Source organism: Parambassis ranga, chromosome 12 (assembly GCF_900634625.1).
Source record: "Parambassis ranga chromosome 12, fParRan2.1, whole genome shotgun sequence".
Classification (NCBI taxonomy): Eukaryota; Metazoa; Chordata; class Actinopteri; family Ambassidae; genus Parambassis; species Parambassis ranga.
Genome location: NC_041032.1, coordinates 6,291,931 through 6,310,599, shown reverse-complemented (window position 1 = coordinate 6,310,599; position 18,669 = coordinate 6,291,931). Strand labels below are relative to the sequence as shown.

The 18,669-nt window shown below is 42.9% G+C and overlaps 3 protein-coding genes across 7 annotated transcripts in view; 2 read left to right on the top strand and 1 right to left on the bottom strand.

Annotated features, from left to right (window-relative positions):
* The first annotated feature begins 109 nt into the window (after window positions 1-109).
* Window positions 110-4,351, top strand: setb (SET nuclear proto-oncogene b). Its single transcript, XM_028418471.1, has 8 exons — window positions 110-336; window positions 1,735-1,792; window positions 1,883-2,025; window positions 2,125-2,228; window positions 2,310-2,423; window positions 2,608-2,778; window positions 3,161-3,295; window positions 3,378-4,351. The coding sequence occupies exons 1-8, from the start codon at window positions 267-269 to the stop codon at window positions 3,396-3,398; spliced, it is 816 nt and encodes a 271-aa protein (XP_028274272.1). The 5' UTR covers window positions 110-266; the 3' UTR covers window positions 3,399-4,351.
* A 1,322-nt stretch (window positions 4,352-5,673) lies between these two features.
* On the top strand, window positions 5,674-8,980 carry dync2i2 (dynein 2 intermediate chain 2). Its single transcript, XM_028418572.1, has 9 exons — window positions 5,674-5,874; window positions 6,437-6,694; window positions 6,866-6,975; window positions 7,123-7,280; window positions 7,622-7,731; window positions 7,809-7,976; window positions 8,083-8,315; window positions 8,404-8,561; window positions 8,640-8,980. Exons 1-9 carry the CDS (start codon window positions 5,797-5,799, stop codon window positions 8,876-8,878), a joined length of 1,512 nt encoding a protein of 503 aa, XP_028274373.1. The 5' UTR covers window positions 5,674-5,796; the 3' UTR covers window positions 8,879-8,980.
* The window catches only part of sptan1 (spectrin alpha, non-erythrocytic 1), a 24,806-nt gene continuing 15,108 nt past the window's right edge, over window positions 8,972-18,669 (bottom strand). For 4 of the 5 annotated variants that reach the window (XM_028418571.1, XM_028418567.1, XM_028418570.1 and 1 more), the window contains 29 exons: window positions 18,224-18,315; window positions 17,716-17,860; window positions 17,434-17,615; window positions 17,216-17,315; window positions 16,919-17,116; window positions 16,689-16,835; window positions 16,494-16,597; window positions 16,177-16,339; window positions 15,826-15,840; window positions 14,878-15,009; window positions 14,651-14,788; window positions 14,475-14,579; window positions 14,041-14,249; window positions 13,839-13,959; window positions 13,534-13,655; window positions 13,322-13,454; window positions 13,127-13,225; window positions 12,878-13,037; window positions 12,680-12,756; window positions 12,377-12,586; window positions 11,978-12,274; window positions 11,776-11,888; window positions 11,475-11,492; window positions 10,494-10,548; window positions 10,213-10,409; window positions 10,072-10,125; window positions 9,844-9,990; window positions 9,506-9,653; window positions 8,972-9,426 (listed from right to left, as the gene is read on the bottom strand). In XM_028418571.1, the coding sequence (XP_028274372.1) occupies window positions 9,301-9,426; window positions 9,506-9,653; window positions 9,844-9,990; window positions 10,072-10,125; window positions 10,213-10,409; window positions 10,494-10,548; window positions 11,475-11,492; window positions 11,776-11,888; window positions 11,978-12,274; window positions 12,377-12,586; window positions 12,680-12,756; window positions 12,878-13,037; window positions 13,127-13,225; window positions 13,322-13,454; window positions 13,534-13,655; window positions 13,839-13,959; window positions 14,041-14,249; window positions 14,475-14,579; window positions 14,651-14,788; window positions 14,878-15,009; window positions 15,826-15,840; window positions 16,177-16,339; window positions 16,494-16,597; window positions 16,689-16,835; window positions 16,919-17,116; window positions 17,216-17,315; window positions 17,434-17,615; window positions 17,716-17,860; window positions 18,224-18,315 (3,807 nt within the window). In that variant the 3' untranslated portion in view covers window positions 8,972-9,300. The remainder of the gene's footprint in view (window positions 9,427-9,505; window positions 9,654-9,843; window positions 9,991-10,071; window positions 10,126-10,212; window positions 10,410-10,493; window positions 10,549-11,474; window positions 11,493-11,775; window positions 11,889-11,977; window positions 12,275-12,376; window positions 12,587-12,679; window positions 12,757-12,877; window positions 13,038-13,126; window positions 13,226-13,321; window positions 13,455-13,533; window positions 13,656-13,838; window positions 13,960-14,040; window positions 14,250-14,474; window positions 14,580-14,650; window positions 14,789-14,877; window positions 15,010-15,825; window positions 15,841-16,176; window positions 16,340-16,493; window positions 16,598-16,688; window positions 16,836-16,918; window positions 17,117-17,215; window positions 17,316-17,433; window positions 17,616-17,715; window positions 17,861-18,223; window positions 18,316-18,669) is intronic. The other variant, XM_028418569.1, reaches the window with a different exon arrangement.

Here is an 18,669-nt window from a genome sequence, read left to right as displayed (position 1 = left end):
AGTGGTTTGGCTTTTAGTACACTGGTTGTGGCTGTGAGCTGCAGTGCTGCACTCCAGCCAACAGAGGGCAGTAAAGAACCAAGAATATGTTGACTGACCAGGTACCACAGAGAGAAACAAGCGTGCAAAGCTGCGCTCATTCCTCTTTATCGTGAGCTCCAGGCACGCACTCTTTGTAAGGTGGAAGTAACTTTTGTCCTGCAGAGAAGAGTTTTAAACCACCCCGGTTATACATCTGGTCTAAAGAGCCAAGGCAAACGATAACCATGTCGGCCTCATCGGCAAAAGTCAGTAGGAAGGAGAATTCAAATCACGACGGAGCGGACGAGACCTCTGGTAACGTTAAGGAATGGCGGTTATCCTGTACAACGCCATTTTCATTTGTTTATCGTCATTTTATTATTTCAGTGCGGCGTGTGTGGTTTCGAATTGAAATAATAATATATGAGCATGGGCGAACAGCTTTATCTGCATACATTGAGTATACGCATCAGGGTGCAAAGCTGATGTGCAGAGCATTTCGGTAATGTAGCATGCTAATATGGGCTAACTGTGAAGCCAGCGTGAGATGGTAGCTAGCTATTAGCAATTAGCGTTAGTTCATGACCGTGGAGGAGGCCGGCGTTTGCTTTGCATGCGCTGCCTTTATCGTGATGTGTAGGTATTGTTCATGTAGATATTTTTGTACGGTTTGTTGTTGGGGGTGGAGGTGAAATCGCGCGCAGCTCTGCGGTTACTCACACACGTTTGTTGCAGGAGCTCCATAAACACATTGTTAGCAAGTACAAAATCCACAGTTTCACCTTTTCCCCGAAAAAAGGCCGAACTCGAATAATGTTAGCGTTTGCTGTTTCGTTTCATGGCCATGTGAGCTGGGGCTCTTCAGTGCGGGTTAGTAGAAGAGTAAAATGTAAACAAGCACTTTTTATTCACTTTGTTATTAGCTCAAATGTGGCTGTGTGGGTGGCAGCGAAAATCGTAATATGTGTTTAGCATGCGCAAAGAGCCTTTAGTGGACATAGCATTATGTTGTGATCAACAAGAAGCATCGATGGCAGAAAGCGTTTTGCAGCGAGGCGTCGTTATGCCCCTCATTCAAACCAGGCCGCCTTTAGCAGCAACAGGAAGCTCCAGACTGCAGGAGGCAGAGGGTCTGTCTGCAATGGATCCAACACACACACAGGCAAACACCGCGGCTGCTGTTCCGCGTTTCTATACATAATGCTGTAGAAAGGTCGAACCTTCGATAGGCGTCTATTATTCGGCCGGTCAAATAAAAGAAATGTAGAAAACAGTTTAATAATTGTTGGCTGCAGGTTCTCGTGGTTCAGTTACCAATCTTTATGTTCTCTGGTGTGATGTGCATGAACAACACTGAAGTTGCCTCTTAAAGTACTAAATATTGTTGTTTATTAACCCTAACTATTAATATGCATTGTGTAGATTATAGCATATTCATTGATTTTTCTTTCTCCTTTTTTTTATTAATTTTCCTTCATTTTAATGATTCAGTTTATGTATTTAAGGTGTTGATCATGAACATAAGCAGCGTAAAAATAAAGAAAAAACATGTACATAGTCTGTTTGGTATGCTAATGTGTTAGTATATGTATGCCTAAATATTAATATGACACATTTTTTATGCCCAGTTTAATGTATTTGACCACCGATACCTTTGTTTTTATTGTTTTCTTATTTTTAATTCTAAAGTTTTCCCTCTGTTTTTTTTTCCAGAAAAAGAGCAACAGGAAGCAATTGAACACATTGACGAAGTACAGAATGAAATTGACAGGTTGGTTTAAATGTTGTGTATGAACTGAAAACGAATGTGTGGAGAAAAAAAGTTGTCTAATTGATGTGTTTTTATTTCTTTCTCCACCAGACTGAATGAACAGGCTAGTGAAGAAATTTTAAAAGTAGAGCAGAAGTACAACAAATTACGTCAGCCTTTCTTTCAGAAGCGATCAGAACTCATAGCCAAAATCCCCAACTTCTGGGTCACAACATTCGTCAACCATCCACAAGGTAAGCTGCTCCGTTTTTCCATCATTGTATATTTGTCTGTTTTACTTTCAGATGTTACATACAGTGCCTGTTCTAATTGCGTGTGTGTCTGACCTGTAGTTTCAGCTCTTCTGGGTGAGGAGGACGAAGAAGCACTTCATTACTTGTCAAGGGTGGAAGTCACCGAGTTCGAGGACATCAAGTCTGGATATAGAATAGATTTTGTGAGTAGTCAGGTTTATTTTGTATCGCTGTGTTGTTTATTTCTGTGCTCTGTTCTGATACAGATGTCCTTTTTTCCTTAGTATTTTGATGAGAATCCATACTTTGAGAACAAAGCACTCTCCAAAGAGTTTAACGTAAATGAGAGCGGAGACCCAGTTTCCAAATCAACTGAAATCAAATGGAAAGCGGGAAAGGTTTGTTACCTTTTTTTTTCTTTGACGGATGTAAAATTTGGCTGAATGTTTGTCCTTTTTCACTTCAGCTATTTGTCCAGTCCAGTTATACTGTGGTGTTTTTGTTTTTACATCCAAGAATATCCATCATTCATTTTTTTCTTTTTTTTTGACTTTCTTCCCTTTGGTCCCCTTTTCTCTTCAGGACCTGACAAAGCGTACTGGTCAGACGCCGAACAAGGCTGGAAAGAAAAGACAGCACGAGGAGCCAGAGAGCTTCTTCACCTGGTTTACTGACCACTCAGATGCAGGAGCTGACGAGCTAGGGGAGGTGATCAAGGACGATATCTGGCCCAACCCACTGCAGTACTACCTGGTAGGACTGTTATTCCTTCCCTCAGTTCTCCAGTGTCTCCAGCCTCATTTATATTTAATGCATCACAGGTGGATGAGTACTTGATGGTCGGCATTCTATAAATTCACAGTGGATGGATGTCTGTGTTAACTAGCATGTACACACACCTTGTTTCTCTCGGTCCTGCACACTTCTTTTTTTCTTTAATTATGTGAACAGGGGAGCAAATGTTCAACATCATGTGTTAGGAATACACCCTGACTCTTGTGATACCCACTGCTGATTTACTGCCTTTTGTTTTTTTTGTTTTTTTTTTGTTTTTTTTCAAAAAAAATAATCAGGAGGGAGAAAATTTAAGTCAAGTGAGGCTTGATTTCTTACTCACATTCTCGATGTTTTCAAGGTCCCCGACATGGAGGATGAGGAAGGTGATGGTGACGATGATGACGACGAAGAAGAAGGACTGGAAGATATCGATGAGGGTGAAGAAGAGGAGGGTGAAGATGAAGATGAGGATGGTGATGGGGAAGATGGAGAGGTAAGGGATTGTGCTTGTTCACCATCCAGTGCACATTTTATGCACAGCAGTGTGATAATACTTGTGTTTGTTTGTTTAACAGGATGATGGCGAAGATGATTAAACATTTATGCCAACACCCTTTCCCGGTCCTCTCTGTGTGATCATCCTTCAATCCACGGGAGCAAAATATTTTTTGTTTTGGGGGGTTTTGTAAAAAAAAAAGAAAAAAGTTTTTTTTCCCCTGTGTTTCATCAGCCTGTCCGTCCCCTTCCTCTTCAGCCACAGCCTGTCCATTGTTTCATCAGAGCAGCTCTGTACACAGCAGGTCTGCAGGGGGCAGGGATGGAGCTGTCAACGGCTCTCTGGAAGTATCACCTGTCATTGTTTCTCTACACTTCCCAAAGACATGCAAAAGGAAAAAAAAATTTGTAGCAGTCTGCACGTCATCCTACATAGATTTAAAATAAGTACAATAGCAATTTGTATGTACAATAAAATGACAGTTTCTGTTGAAGTTGTGAGTTCAATAAAATAAGCCATGGTGCAGTCATAACTTAATCATAGCATCCTTAGCCACTTTTATATATATATTATATATAAATGTATATTCTATCCAGTGGTGGGGGGGGGTACTGAGGCTTATTAGAAGCTGCATTGTCCTTTGTGACTTATTGTACTAATGGAACTGATTAAGAGCACCAGCTTGTTCCTTTCAACCATTGTAAATGTTTTGGGATATACATGTATGTTGGTAAGTTGGTTGTTAATTGTACACAGTTCAATGGGGAGGTGTGGTGGTGGGGGGGGGGGGCAGCAGGGCTTCAACGCCAACTCTGGACATCTGTTAAATACATTTTATCTTTTTCTTTCAGGCACCCACAGCAATGTTTGAAATGTACATTTTTTTATAATACAAACCTAAAAAAAATATAATTTTGAGCTTGGCTTAACATTTTTGAGGTGGGAGAGAAAAAAGATGCATCTGCAGCCTTTCTCCTGTTCCACTGGAAACCTGTTCACATTAAATTAAGTGTACCAGTTGCTTTGTTACAATAAATAAATGTATACATAATGCTTGGGAGTAATTTGATCACATTTGACCACTTCAGCTGCAGCTAAAAACTCACACAGGCCTCTGTCGCTTACATGCTTCCTGCCAGAAGGCCCGTCTGAGTCAGGTGGATACTTTTTTTTTTTTTTTTTTTTTTTTTTTTTTATTAAACATGCATGTCTTCATAGTGAAAGTATTTTGTTGCTCGGGCAAGTTAGAATATAAACCTTCGGAACTTCTTCCTCAGCTGACGGCACACACAAGGAAGTGGATGGTAGCAGGTTATAAGAAGGATAAATCAGTTTGTTGTATGAATAGTAGTAAGTAGCTACTGGCTGTCTAATGTGACATTTTACTGTTTAGCTGTGTATCTCCCATCGCACTGCAAGTGGGTTTTTAAATAAACAGTTTCTGTCTGACTCAGGTTTAAACAAAGCTATTCCTATTGTTGCTTTATTTCTCTTTAAATAAGTCACCTACTACTGTGTAGAAGTGCTGTGTGAGATTAAGTGTGTGTACTGGTGCTTACATTAGGATACACATTAACTAAAATTCTTGAAGATCTAGCCAGGGATCTTAGTTGATTAAGCTGGTGATAATTTTCTCAATTTTGTTTAAATCGTACAACATCTGAGAAAATATTTAGAATTTGTTATGATTCCCACCAGATTCTAAACCTAACAAATGTATTAAAACAGTAAAGAAACTAATTGCATTTGAGAGGATGCAGTCATGCAAAAGGAATCATTACCAACATCATCAATACACTGATCTGGTTTTTTTATTCAACAGTTTGGTTTGTAACCACCAACGAAACTTTAAAATGCGTGCCAAAATGCTCCTGTATGTTATTTAAGTGGAGAAATAACTGTAAAGACACTGATGATCAATTGATTATCATCATTTAAACAAAACACGTGTCATGCAGGTGCTCCACCTATAGGTGGCAGCCACCCCCAGTTTATACATCATGAACCGGACTGATTTGAGCTCTCCTGGCTACCGGATTTCACCTTATTGGGTCTGATTTAGCAACGTATTGTTCGACACTGTTAATTATTAGAAGGCCCCAGGAAAGACTCCCTCAGAAATGCGTTAGCATTTTAGTACTTCCGGTTCTTTGTCTGGAGGTCATTTTCTCGCTAAACATTAAGTAATTTCCTTGGTTACCACAAGGTCATAAAAATATCTTGTTTGATTTTATGACACGAAATACACTAGCAAACGTGTGCTTGTCGTGAAAGCGGCAAGTGGTTTATTCAGACTACAAACGCCATCATGTCTTATTTTGGAAAAACAGCGGAAATAACGTGCGCCCCCCCCCCCCCCGCCTCTCTGTAACCAGGGTAACGATAGGTTTGTGTAAAATGGCTCCGACAGCGCTGAGTGGCAGAAAAAGACATGCAGCATAACTGCGGTCTAGTTATTTTCCTAATTCTCGCCTTTTGTTTAGACGAGAACAGTTAGCATGTTTAGCGACGAAGCTCTGGGCCCAGTGAACATCCAGTCACTGTGGAGGAAATCTCAGCAGTCGGCGCAGGAGTCGGTACGTTTGAGCCACAGCTCATTTACCTCTGAACGACAACGTACGGCTGTACACGATGTCCTTAGTTCCCAAATATTACATGCTTTATAAAACAGCAGTGTGTCTGACAAGTTAGCAAGCAAGTTAGCTAGCTGTCCGAAGCTAACATCAGCTGCGACAATTTATGTTACATTCAGGTGTTCCTCGAAAAAACAACATCTCAAATAAAGATAACGATAACAAGCAACATACCCGGAATATTGCATCAATATATTAAAATGTAATAAAACAGCAGAGAGTAAATGTTTTTCAACACAACGGTTTGTTGCTTTGGACCACTTGAAAATGGTACAAAGGATTTTTTTCTTGTACAAACAGTAAAGCAGACATTGAACATTTGTAAAGTTTTATAAAGTTAAAAACTAGCTAAAAACGAACAGCTCTAGCATTTCAAAGGTAAAATAATCACTGCATCCGTGCAGTATAAAACTGTAATGTGGGATTTGTTGTAGAATTAAAAGCTGCTCCTGCAGTTAACCAGTCTGATCCTATAATTAAAGGTTTTTATTTGCTGGTGCTTCAGAAAAGCTGTCAGACCAGAGCGGTGCACAGTGCTGAAGCAGAAGTCCAGTCTGTGTACACAGCTATCAGTGGTACTCAGACAGAGACACAGGACCAGACAGAGCAGCTCTTTCATCAAAACTGTGATGAGACAGAGCTGCCTGGCCTCAGGGACTTCCTGCTCCGGGTTGAGGACATGGTCATCAGAGAGTTGGTGGGAAATGCCAGCAGCCATGCCTTTGATGGGTTCCAGGTCAACTGGGAAGATTACAGTCTGCAGGTGAGCGGGACAGGATGAAGCTGATGATTTCTAAGGCTGGCAAAAGGAAGTGCTTCTTCCTGATTAGTTTACAAACCTTGGAGCCTTTGTCATTATATATTGGGTTTATCTAGACTGTGTACAAGTTTAAGGTCTCTCTCACTGTACACTGTGTCTGTTTCATGTTTCAAGGTTTCACGTCTCCATTGCTTAGAACATCCCAGTGCTCAAGAAAAAGGTCTTCATGTCACCAGCGTGTCCTGGAGTTGTACAGGCGCAGTAATTGCCTGTGCATATGGTCGGTATGTTTCACCAGCACTAACATGCAAGTATGCTATTGGTGTATTTTGTTCTTCAAATGCCTAAAACCATAAACAAAGCAGTGGGGGGAAATGTCCTGTTCATAGCATGGTGTTAGTATGGTTCATATGTGAATTTTTGTTGTGCAGGATTGATAATGGAGACTGGAGCACTGAGAGGTCCTATGTTTGTACCTGGAACCTGGACCGCAGAGGCCTGCGCTCCAAACAAGCTGATCTGGTCATTGATGTTCCTACAGCAGTCACAGCACTGTCCTGTCACCCGGACCAGCCTGCCCTCATAGCAGGTACACCTTCACTTTAGCTGAAAGTTTAACCAACACCTCTCTGGTCTCAGAGAGGTGTTGGTTAAACTTTGATTGATTTTGTAGAAATCATGAAGATAATCATTTATGATTATTGAGACCTATGACTACTTTTTGGCAGGTGTTGCTACTAAGGCTATGATATACAGTTTGATGAGATTTAACCATGTAGATATTTGGGTGGAGGGTCCCTTTAAAATGAGCCACATAGATACCATGTATTAGAAAAAGTATTTCATGTTTTTCCATGAGGTGTGTGTGATCACACAGGTATTTAATAAGGGTCAGTGTAAACCATGGTGTTTGTGATGCTGCGACTGCAGGGGGTCTGTACAACGGAGAGGTGGTTGTCTGGGACACTAGTCGGACTCAGGATCCTATACTAGCTCAAACAGGGATGTCTGCAGACAGCCACAGAGAGCCTGTTTACCAGGTAAGCAGGCACAGTCTGAATACTGTGGTGTAAAGTGATATTCGCCTGTTTAAAACTCTGCCCCTTGGTGTGTGCAGGTTGCCTGGGTGCCTCAGGAAAAGAAAGGAGAGTTTTGGGTGCTGAGTGCCAGTTCAGGAGGACGGGTGCTGCTGTGGATCTTGGACTCAGATCAGGGCAAGCTTGTCCTGAATGCTGCCTATGCATTAGTACGACAGCAGGTTCCACACAGCAGCAGCAGCTTCAAGGTGAGGCACACTCTCTGAGATACCTGGGTAGCTTTAAAAGAAAATGCCACAGTTACAAGAGATCTGAGATAATTGTGAATTTGTGATCCCGTTGTATCACCCACAGGCCCGTGGCAACAGCAAAGTGGGTGTCACATCCCTGGCTCTTTCTCCATGGGACCCTGACACCTTTCTTGTGGGCTCTGAAGGGGGCCTGTTGCTCAGATGCTCCTTCTCCTCCCAGACTCCAGCTGCAGTGGCCTCCGAGGGCCAGAGTGTGACACTGAGAGCCCCAGCAGTGTTCTCGTTCAGACCTCGCAGCGGCCCTATCCACTCCGTACACTACTCCCCTTTCCACAGGTGACAGTTGTATACATACTGACCTTAGGATCATTGTATTATAGAAGCATTTGTTTTACAAGTGGCTGTTGTCTTGTGGTGTTCACAGGAACCTATTTGTGAGTGCTGGGACAGATGGTCTGGCTCACCTCCACTCATTACTGCAGCCCAACCCGCTTCTCTCTCTCAGGGTATCAGAATCCTACGTGTTTCAGGTGCAGTGGTCCCCAACCAGGCCGCTGGTCTTTGCTGCAGCCACTGGACAAGGTATTTACCTCAAAGGCCACTGGTCTTTAACAATTATTTCTAGTAACGTCTGACTCATACTCAGAATCTCTTTCCCAGGTGAGGTGCAGATTTTCGACCTGGGATGCAGATCTTTGAGGCCCGTGGCCACCATTGAGCAGGGAGCAGCGGGTGAAGCTGCAACATGTTTGGCTTTTAACCAGCAGAACCCTCACCTCTTGGCAGTGGGGAAAACAGATGGGACAATCAGCATTTGGCAGCTTAGTGCAGACTTGACGGAGCAGAGCCCCAGAGAGAGCAGCCAGCTGGAGCAGATAGCCAATCAAGTGGCAGAATGAGACACTTTTCCTTGGACCAATGAAAACTGACTGATCACCCTTGGACCTGAATGAGTTTTACAAGTATGGAAATTAAATAAACACAGTAGAGGATTTCCAGTTCTAACCAGTCGGGTTTATTAAAGCACACTGCAGTTGTTAAGGTGTTGTTACAACATTGTTACTATTGGGTTCTTAAATTCATCGAAAGCACAAGCTAAAACAGCTAAAACAATCACATTCAAAGGCAGACAGATTCACTATGCTATCATGAGAAGCACAAAGAGTTAAAGGTAGAGCGAGATAAATAGAGAGTACAGATATTATATTATTGTTATTAGTGAGTATTCCTAGTGCCACAATCATGCAGTTTTTAGCCATGTGTTCGTGTTGAAGAGCGTGTGGGGAAAATGTATCCCGATTGGTCACTGGTGGGCGAGGGATCAGTTGACAAAGAGTGAGCGAGTGAATTCAACAAAGTCGAAGGCTGACGGCAGCTCGCGGCCCTTGCTGTCGAGGTAGGGCTTCATGTGTGAGAGGCAGTAGTCTGCCTGCTCCTTGGTCAGATTCTGAAAAGAAGGAGAGAACATTAAGACCTCAATGAATTCCTGACAATGCAATATACAATGAGCAGTGAACACATCTAACCTGGTAGAGCTCTTCTTTAGTGACGTAGGGTTTGTTCTCTGTGCTGAGAGCTCGGAAGGCGCTCTCAATTTCTTCACTGGACTTGACGTTCTCTGTCTCACGGCTGATCATGAATGCCATGTACTCCTGCAGCGACACGTTGCCATCCCTGCAGACAGGTGTCTCACAGTTAAGACAGTAGTAGAAACAGCTATGGATAGCCCAATCTTGAACCTCCGCAGACTCTGAATCTTTCATTACATTCTGTTTAGTCTCTTGTTTCTCTGACAACACGGGCGCAGAAATAAAAATAACACGTGTATATGTAATATCAATTTCTCCCCCAGTAAATGCCTAACCTGTTGGGATCCACCGTATCGAGTATGGCTTCAAACTCAGGATCAGGTTCTCCCTCTTCCACCATGGGCAGGTCGTAGCCCAGTGAGCGCAGACATGACTTGAACTCCTGGTGGTTCAGACGACCTGACTTCTCTTTGTCGAAGTGCCTGCAAAGAAACAAGTATGATAAGGATTTGACTTGTACGACACATACAAGCAAGACATAAAGTCAGGATAACGCCACTTACTTGAACATCATGCTGAACTCCTTCAGAGCCTCCTCTGTCACTCCAGTGGTGTTTCTAAATAAGTGAGGAGGAATGTCAGCACCACAGATGTCTTAATTCCACATTAACACATTATGTGCAGTTACTGTTGGATATGTGTACCTGGCCTGTATCTGTTGCTCCAGGTTGTGCTGCATCCTCATTCCTAGTTGGTCCAGTTGGTCCCACTGTTGGGCTAGGCCCACTGTGCTGTGTTCTGTGTACTTGTTGTCCAAGATCAGAGCCTCTTCCATAGCCGCACCTAAGTCTTCTATCTTTTTTAGCTGACTGCGCATGGCTCGGATCTCCTGGTGCTTACGCTAAACACACAAGTGCACATCACCATGTCTATTGCAGACACTTGGGTACATCTGTACTGTTAGGAATCGGAAACTTATTCTTACCTTGGTGGCCTCAAGCTGGGACTCTAGGGTACCCGACTCCTCCACCATGCATGACCTGTCACCAACACACTCATGTTAGAAACCAAACAGCACAGTGTGTGTGTGTGACAACACTCACACTGACACACACTACTCATCATTCTCTAGTACATCCAGTGTTACCAGACAAACCTGCCTGAACTGTTAATTAATGTCTACAAGTGCAACATTCTGGTTCTTTAGTGATGTTGTCACTTCTGGCAAATTTCACATTTGAATCTGGACCTTTTCTGCTGTTTTCACTGCAGCACTCATGCCCTATAATCTACAATCTATTGGTAACCCAAACCATGCAAGGTTAGGGCTACTGCACAAAGTGGAGTGGAAACTGCAGCAGGTCATTAGTAGGTCATGAATATGAAGATGTTTCTGTTACAGGAGATGATTATACACCCTGAAATTATTTAACATGCAGAAAATTAAAATGACCTGATGGAACTTCCAGAAAAAAATGTGTATGCTAATTAGAATTTGTGGGCAGTTTCCATCCTTGCAGTACATACAGGAAACTGTGAGACTACTCTGCTGACTGCAGCCTGATGCTTTGAGGACAAAGTGAAGAGTGTTAGTACAGCAGGAAGGTGCTGTGGGCACAAGGGGACCCAATATGGTGATTTTAGACTGGAGTGCATGAGGTCACACAGCCCTGAGGGCACCATGTGGGTCAGAAAAAGCCAAAGAAACCAGAATGAGGTTCCAAAGAGGTTGACCTTCCAGAAAGATCATCAGCAACTTGATATTGATAGACACAGATAACCCGGCGATACGCTATGCTATTTAGAGAGAGGAAGGAGGAGATTAAACATCAAACAAGGAAAAGAAGGAAACAGGGAAAAAAGATGCTCTACATCAACAATGCCTGAATTACATCATTACATCCTGCAACAGTTTTAACACCAAACATTTAATCAAAGTACATAAAAAAGAAAAAGTGATACTAACCCATCCAGAAGATACGTCCTGATTAGCAGAGTAATCCCAATCAGCATGGAAGCAGCCGCGAGGAAGTAAGGGAAAAGAAAGAGAGATATACACATTAGCAAAATGAGGCTGACATCACAGATCAGCTGCAAACAACCCAGTAACCCAGGCCTTCGCAACAGTGCATAAAGGATGCTTGTTCAGAAAGCAACCATTTCACCAGTAAACATGCGGTGTGATCATTCATTGGCTTTTGACAAACACATGATTTTTAAGTATAAGAAAAACAAGTTGATCATCACTGTCAGGACTTGTCCTTTACCTGGTCTCCTGCAGCCACTGATGGAAAGCGTTGGCATGTTGAGCAAACTCCTGACGCAACTTGTCGTTTTCTTCCTGCCTCCTCTGCTCCTTCTGCAGCTCCAACTCTCGCTCCTAAACTCACAATTGCAGAAGAGTATCAATTTATGATAACTCCCAGTAACACTTGTTAAACGTGGAATGTAGAAATATCCTGGGCAGACCTTGATGATTTTCTGCAGGTTCCTCCAGGTCTCTTCTAGGGCCTCCATTGTGAACCACGTGTAGGGGTTGGATACCACCTGGTAGCTCTTGATCTGCTGGTCAAGCTCTGCCAGCTGGTTGTAGTCGGCCTGAGCCGAGCTCAGGGAAGAGCGGAAGGCTTCGTGGGCCTCACGAAGTGCCCGGATCTCCTCCAGAGAGTTGCATCTCACTGGGTCGGTAAGATCCTCCTCTGCATTTTCAAACCAGCTGTTGAAGGCCGAGGCCTTCTTAGCGAATGTCAGGAACAAGTCCTCAACCTGGGTTGGAAGAGGAGAAAATAACCCTCAGGCTTGTTCCATAACTTATAAGCTGTTTTGACTGATTTCAGAGGGACTGATCAGCACAAACACTATTTTTACCTTTCTGAAATGTTCCTGGGCCTCCAGGAGCTTCTTCTTGCGAGCAGCAGAGTTGGACAGCAGCTGGTTCCAGCGTTTCATCAAGGCAGCATGACGAGCCTCAATGGCTTTTGATTGGACGTGCTTGGCGGCCAGCAGCTGGTCCTTCAAAGCTGTAATGTTGGTGATGCCTTCCTGCTGGAAGGCCTGGAGACCGGCATCAAATGTTTCCTGTAGATTGACAGAAAAAGATGACATTTATGCTTAGAACAAGACAAAGAAAAGGATAATGAGGTACTGAGGAGAAGCAGAAGGGAGGCGTACCTGCTTGGTGAGCAGAGTCTGCACAGATGACAGGTCTCTGCCATAGTCATCAGTCTTCAGACTGTTTTCTTTCTCACCTAAACACACATTGGTGGTTCAAAGATAGTGCCAAAGTCACACCCACACAAAAAAAACTGAATATTTAATATAATAATAATAATAATATTAATATTAATAGACAAATAGAAGTTTTCCTACCGATCCAGGACTCCACCACATCGGCCTTCCAGTTGAACTGCAGGAAGGCAGAGTTCTCATCCAGCTTGGCCTTCCTCTGAGCAGCTGCCCTCTCCAGCTCAGACACTTTTCCACGCAGAGCCGTCATCTTGGCACTGATGTTGTCCACGTGATGATTGTTCTATTGTAAACATATAAGGATGATTCTCAGCACCTTTGCTCCTGCAGTCATTCTGCAGAATGCAGATAATTCTTTATTTTAGTCAGTACCTTCTTGATGAGCTCATCTCCGTTAACGCACACATCACTGACTCTGTCCCTGTGTACAGTGAAGTCAGTCTCAAATGCTTCATGCTTTTTCAGCAAGCCCTGGTAAAAAGAATGTTTCACTCATCCGTCAGTAAAACTCATCATTTATTATTACAGTGAAAACATTGCGTCGCATATTGTGTAACAGAAAAGCACCTGCACAGCAGCCAATGTATCTCCATAGTCCTCACTCCCTACGAGATTCAACTTCTCATTGATCCAAGCTTCTTCTTCTTCCACATTCGCCACAAATTGCTGGTACTCCAGCGACTCCTCTAGCCTCTGTCCCCTGAAATAAAAACAAACAGATTTTATGGTGTCATGTAGCTCTGAGGCTGCATCTGTCTAGTGTAGTGCAGCAAGCTGACCTTGCTCCAGATAAGTCCTTGAGTTCCTTCCAGTGGTCTACAAACTGAGCAAGCCTCTGCTGGATCTCTTCCTGGCCGATTGTGTTGTCATCTGACAACTTTTTCCCAGTGTCCAGCACCGACTAGGAGAAGAAAACACAGAGATCCAATCATTGCATCTAGAGTGAATATGCTCCATGGCATATAGAACTTTTAAGCAAATGCACTACTTTCAAAATAAATGCCACTGTCAGGCTAGTACTCTGTATCTGTAATGTATTTCAGGAGTTGCATGACTACAAGACAAAATGACTCAGTACTCCCACCTGAATGGCCGGCTCATGGGCTCCAAGCTCAGCTTCCAGCCTCTTGTGTTTCTTCCTCAGATTCTGTACTCCTGTCAAATCACGTCCATAGTCCTCCGAACTCACAAGCAACTTCTTCTCTCTGTGTGGGATCAAGGGAGTATCATGTAAGTACATGTTATAATTGCCCTCAAGAAAACACAAACAGAAAGAACACTCTTACTTTATCCAAGACTCTTCATCATCCAGGTCCCTGAAGAACTGATGCAGGCGGTGGGACTCGTTGAGTTTAGCGCGGCGGCCGGCTGCCATGCTCTTGATCTTGGTGAAACGGCCATTAACGGCATCACGCTTGTCCTTCACCTGTGATGTGTCAAAGGCATTGCTGGCCATCAGGCTGTCGGCCTGGCCATTCAGATCCTTCAGTCGATCCTGCAGAGAAGAGAAGAAAAGGTCAGATTAATTTGTTTTATGTCTCTTACAGATATTAACAACTTCTGTTACAAAGGAACTTTTAAAAAGGACTACGTCCCTAGCTGGGGATTCTTTAATTTGGACACAAGCCTAAAATAGACAAATGTTCTGAAATCAGGTCTTAGGTGTTCCCTGAAGTACTGCTGACCCACATGCAGACATCTGTGATAATGAGCTGCGTACCTCGTGGGCAGAAATATCTGCCTCCAGCAGCTGGTGTTTCTTCAGCAGGTTGTTAACTGAAGCCAGATCTTTGCCATAGTCCTCAGAGGCAAGAAGTGCTTCCACCTAAGAAACAGACAGACTGTCAGATCATCGCCTTTACAGTAATGTGTGAGTGTTTCTATCTGCCATCTCACCTCAGAGAGCCAGAAGTCGAAATCCTTAATGCCTGTGTTGAAGTTCTGCTGCTTGTTGGCCTCTTTGAGTTTCTGGCTCTTCTCTGCAGATTTGTTGACAAGGAACTGCCACTGTTCATCCAGAGCGTTAAGGCGTGCCTGAAAAACACAGATTTTAACTCACAATTGTCAAGACCTGCAGATATTCCGATACAACTGCACAAAGCATTTAGGCTTTATGAATTTACCTTAACAGCATCCTCGCTGCCAGCACAGGCTCCTCTCTGGATTAGGGCGTTTCCGGTGTCAATGACTCCACGGATTCTGTCTGCGTTGGCGTGAAGCTCAGCCTCAAACGCCTGATGTTTCTGATGCTTACTCTGACAGCACACACAGGGAGAGAGGATACACAATGAGAATCTGATTTATGGCACGAATGTCTGGAACTCCCCTTAAATTAAGATGGGTCATACATTAAAGCAATGCTTTTATACTTACATTCATTTCAAAAGCTGAAATTAACTGTTCAAATTAATATTGCATGTGTATGTTTATGTAACAGTATTTAACTAAAACACAAAATTGTGACTTAAAAAAAGACAGCAACTACTACAACAACATCTTAAGACTGACAGACACAAGACACATGAAGAACACAAAATGGCAACAATATCTACAAAGAGCTGACTGTAAGGAAAAAAACACTGGAGGAAAACACACTACAAAGTTGCTTCCTGTTTGAATCCATCTATATTTACACTAAGTTTATGACTAATCTTGAAGATACCTTTTAAAACATCAGTGTAATGTAAGTGGCAGGCTCACAACCTGCACTGCTATTTTTCAGGAATTCTTTGTATTGATCAGTTTGGTTGTGAATTCAAACATCTGAAGCAACTTTAGAGATAATAGCCCTCCAAGAATTGAAATTAAAATTTAAGCCACACCCACCAACCTCTGATGAACAAAACAAACCTTAACTAGAATACAAAAATGAACAAAGAATTAAGCCAAATGCGTTTAACTAAATTAGAACCCAGGTGAAAAGAAGCTGGCACTAACGGTGCTGATGAGGGACAAACTCAAGATGGACGGAATGCTTGTTTCAACATAGTGTCTAAACATACAGCAAGACGTGGACACATGGAGGATACTCTGCTTGGTTGTTAGTCAACTGACACACTACTCAAACTTACCAGCAGCTTGGACAGCTATAAAAAATAAAACAGTGAGAAAAAAATTCAGTCTCACTTCAGACAGGACAGGGTGGGATTTGACACAGTTTAAGAAGAGCATCGTCAATAGGACAAGACAAAACATATTAGCATTTTTAATCTGACTAAAGACACAGGACTGGAGTATTTTTTGACCAAACCTCCTTAACTAGAATCAGTTACTACTTGTAAACATTTTTTTCCAATCATAAAAGTGTGTGGAATTTACATTCCCACCATGCAAAGGGATACCATACAGTGCTCCTATGAGCTAGTTTTGGTCTTGTGAAAATCTGTAAATTGGGTCTGTGCCAGTAGAGAGTCAGTGTGTACCTGGATATTGGTGGGATCCTTGTAGGACTCGTCAGTTGCAGTCTGAAGTTTCTCACTGATCCAAGCCTCAATCTCATCCACATCACGGCTAAACTGCTGCAAGGTCTGAGATTCACCCAGCTTAGAGCGCTTTTCAATCATCTGGGCCTTCAGCCGGAGCCACCTTTAAGATAACACAATTTTACCTTTAAAATGTAAGATTCCAAACAACATGTAAACGTGTTTTTCATATTTTCCACAAAGAAAAATGGATATTAGAATAATATGTTCTAACTAAAATATTTCTCTAGACATTTCATAAAAACATTTTTTCCTACCTGTCAAGGACATCTTTGCGACGGTTCATGATCTCAGCTTTGGCGTAATGGTCAGCTCCAATCAGCTGTTCAGCAAAGGACTGCAGAGCAGCAATCTTCTCCTCCTGGACAGCACAGCAACATTTAATGGTTTTAAAAAATGCACTTATTGATCAGTTTTAAAGGCTTCACTGAGCCTTTAAACATCTTACTGACCTGCACATTAATGGCCTTGTCAAAGTCTTCATGTTTCTTGATCAGGGCCTCCACACTGTCCAAGGAGTCGCCCTTATCGTCACTAGCAAGGAAGGCCTCACGGGCTGCCATCCAGTTCTCAGCCTGCTCACAGTCCCTGTTGAAAAGCTGTGGATGGACAAACACAGCTATCAGCAACTACGTAATAATGATATATAATGACATCATCTAATGGCTGAACGCAGGATTACCTGGAGCTCAAGGCACTGGTCCAGCATCATGCGGCGCTGCACCCAGGCCTTCTCCAGGTCTGCACGCTCACGGTCCAGAGCCTGCAGTTTCTGTTGGATCTCAGGGCTGGCATAGTGGCCTCGTGCCAGCAGCTGCTGCCCGAACTGCTCAAATGCCTGGAAAGTACCAGCACGAGCATCGATCTCTGTGCGGTGTTCCTGTAAAGATGGAATAAGTAAAAAAAAAAGGCAGATTGGTAATTACCTCCAGTGATGTCCATCATTTTCTACAGAAACAATTGTGGACAAATTTTATACCTGATGTCTTTCTAAAAGGGCCTCGGCTCCGGTAACATCTTTGGCCAGTTCCTCTGAGGACACCAGTCCTCGGATGCCATTAATCCAGGACATGAGGTCTCTGTATCATGATTAAGAGCTAATCAATACCACAAGTATCTTAACTGCATCAGTTAGACGGAGATGAGATTGAAAAACACCCAATTTATAATGCCAACCACAAGTCAGATCCCCCTCACCTGAAGTCAGAGAGGAACCGCTGCAGGTCATGCGAGTTGCCAAGCTTGTCTTTGCGCTGGTCAGCACGTCCCACCAGGCTGCTCCAGGCAGTGTTCAGCTCAGTGCACTTCTCCTGGATGTCATCCACTGCTTCAGGGTGGGACTGAATTAGGCGCTCTGCTGTTTCTCCGAGAGACTTAACCTGTGTAGAAGAGTAGGAAAAATTAACAAAAACCTCAAGCAAAACTCCTAATTTGACTGATCAGCTACAGTGTGATAAATAACTACTAAGATAGTCTGACCTTGTCACCCAGGGCTGCCAGATCCCTTTCAAAACCTTCATGTTTGCGCTGCAGTGCCTGGACGCTGGCTAGGTCATGACCGTAGTTGTCAGTGTTGAGGGCCTGGTTCTTCTCTTCAATCCACTCTTTAGTTTCATCAGCATCCCTGATAGCACACAACATAAATGTGATCAAATAATGTGCAATGATCTATCGTCTAAAAACGGTGTAATAGAAAATGTTATCCATGCTTTTATCTTCTCATGACAAGACATTGCAGTGTGCTTTATTCTGGCAGCAACAGACAATACATATAAAACACAATCCTGGTTGGGAATGCTTAGCCTAATTACCTCGTGAGGGCCCTAATAATTGTTACAAAATTTGAATATGTGATAGAGCCATTGTTAAGTGAAAAACGTGCATGCGATTATTGGTACTAAATATTCAGAAGCTTGAAGTAGATGGATGACTAAGAACCTTCATTGCCATATGTACACTAAAAATTTCTCCTGTCTTTGATTTGTACCTGTGGAAGCGCTGCACCTCGTGGGCACTGCCCAGCATGTTGCTCCTCTCCTCAGCCAGCTGCTGCAGGGATCGCCAGCGATTGTTCAGCTCCTGCACATAAAACAATCAGCATTATACAGCATTCTTCCCAGAGTCAACTGAGCTTTTTTTTTTGGGTTGGGGGATGATTTTCAGTATGTGAATCAACAACATACCCTAAATTACAGAGGGCCTCATAAGGTGCTTAGATTATTAGCATTAAACAGTACTACCAGATTATTTAAGAAATATTGTTTAACAGTAAAGTGAGAAATTGTACATTTATTCTAATACTTTAGCATGATCATGCAAAATGTGCTCATTTGTATAGTGTATTTGATGAGCAGACAGTGATGACAAATAAAGCAGTTGGATAATGGAGGTGAGATGCACAGGACTGGATGCATGATATAAACATTATAGAGC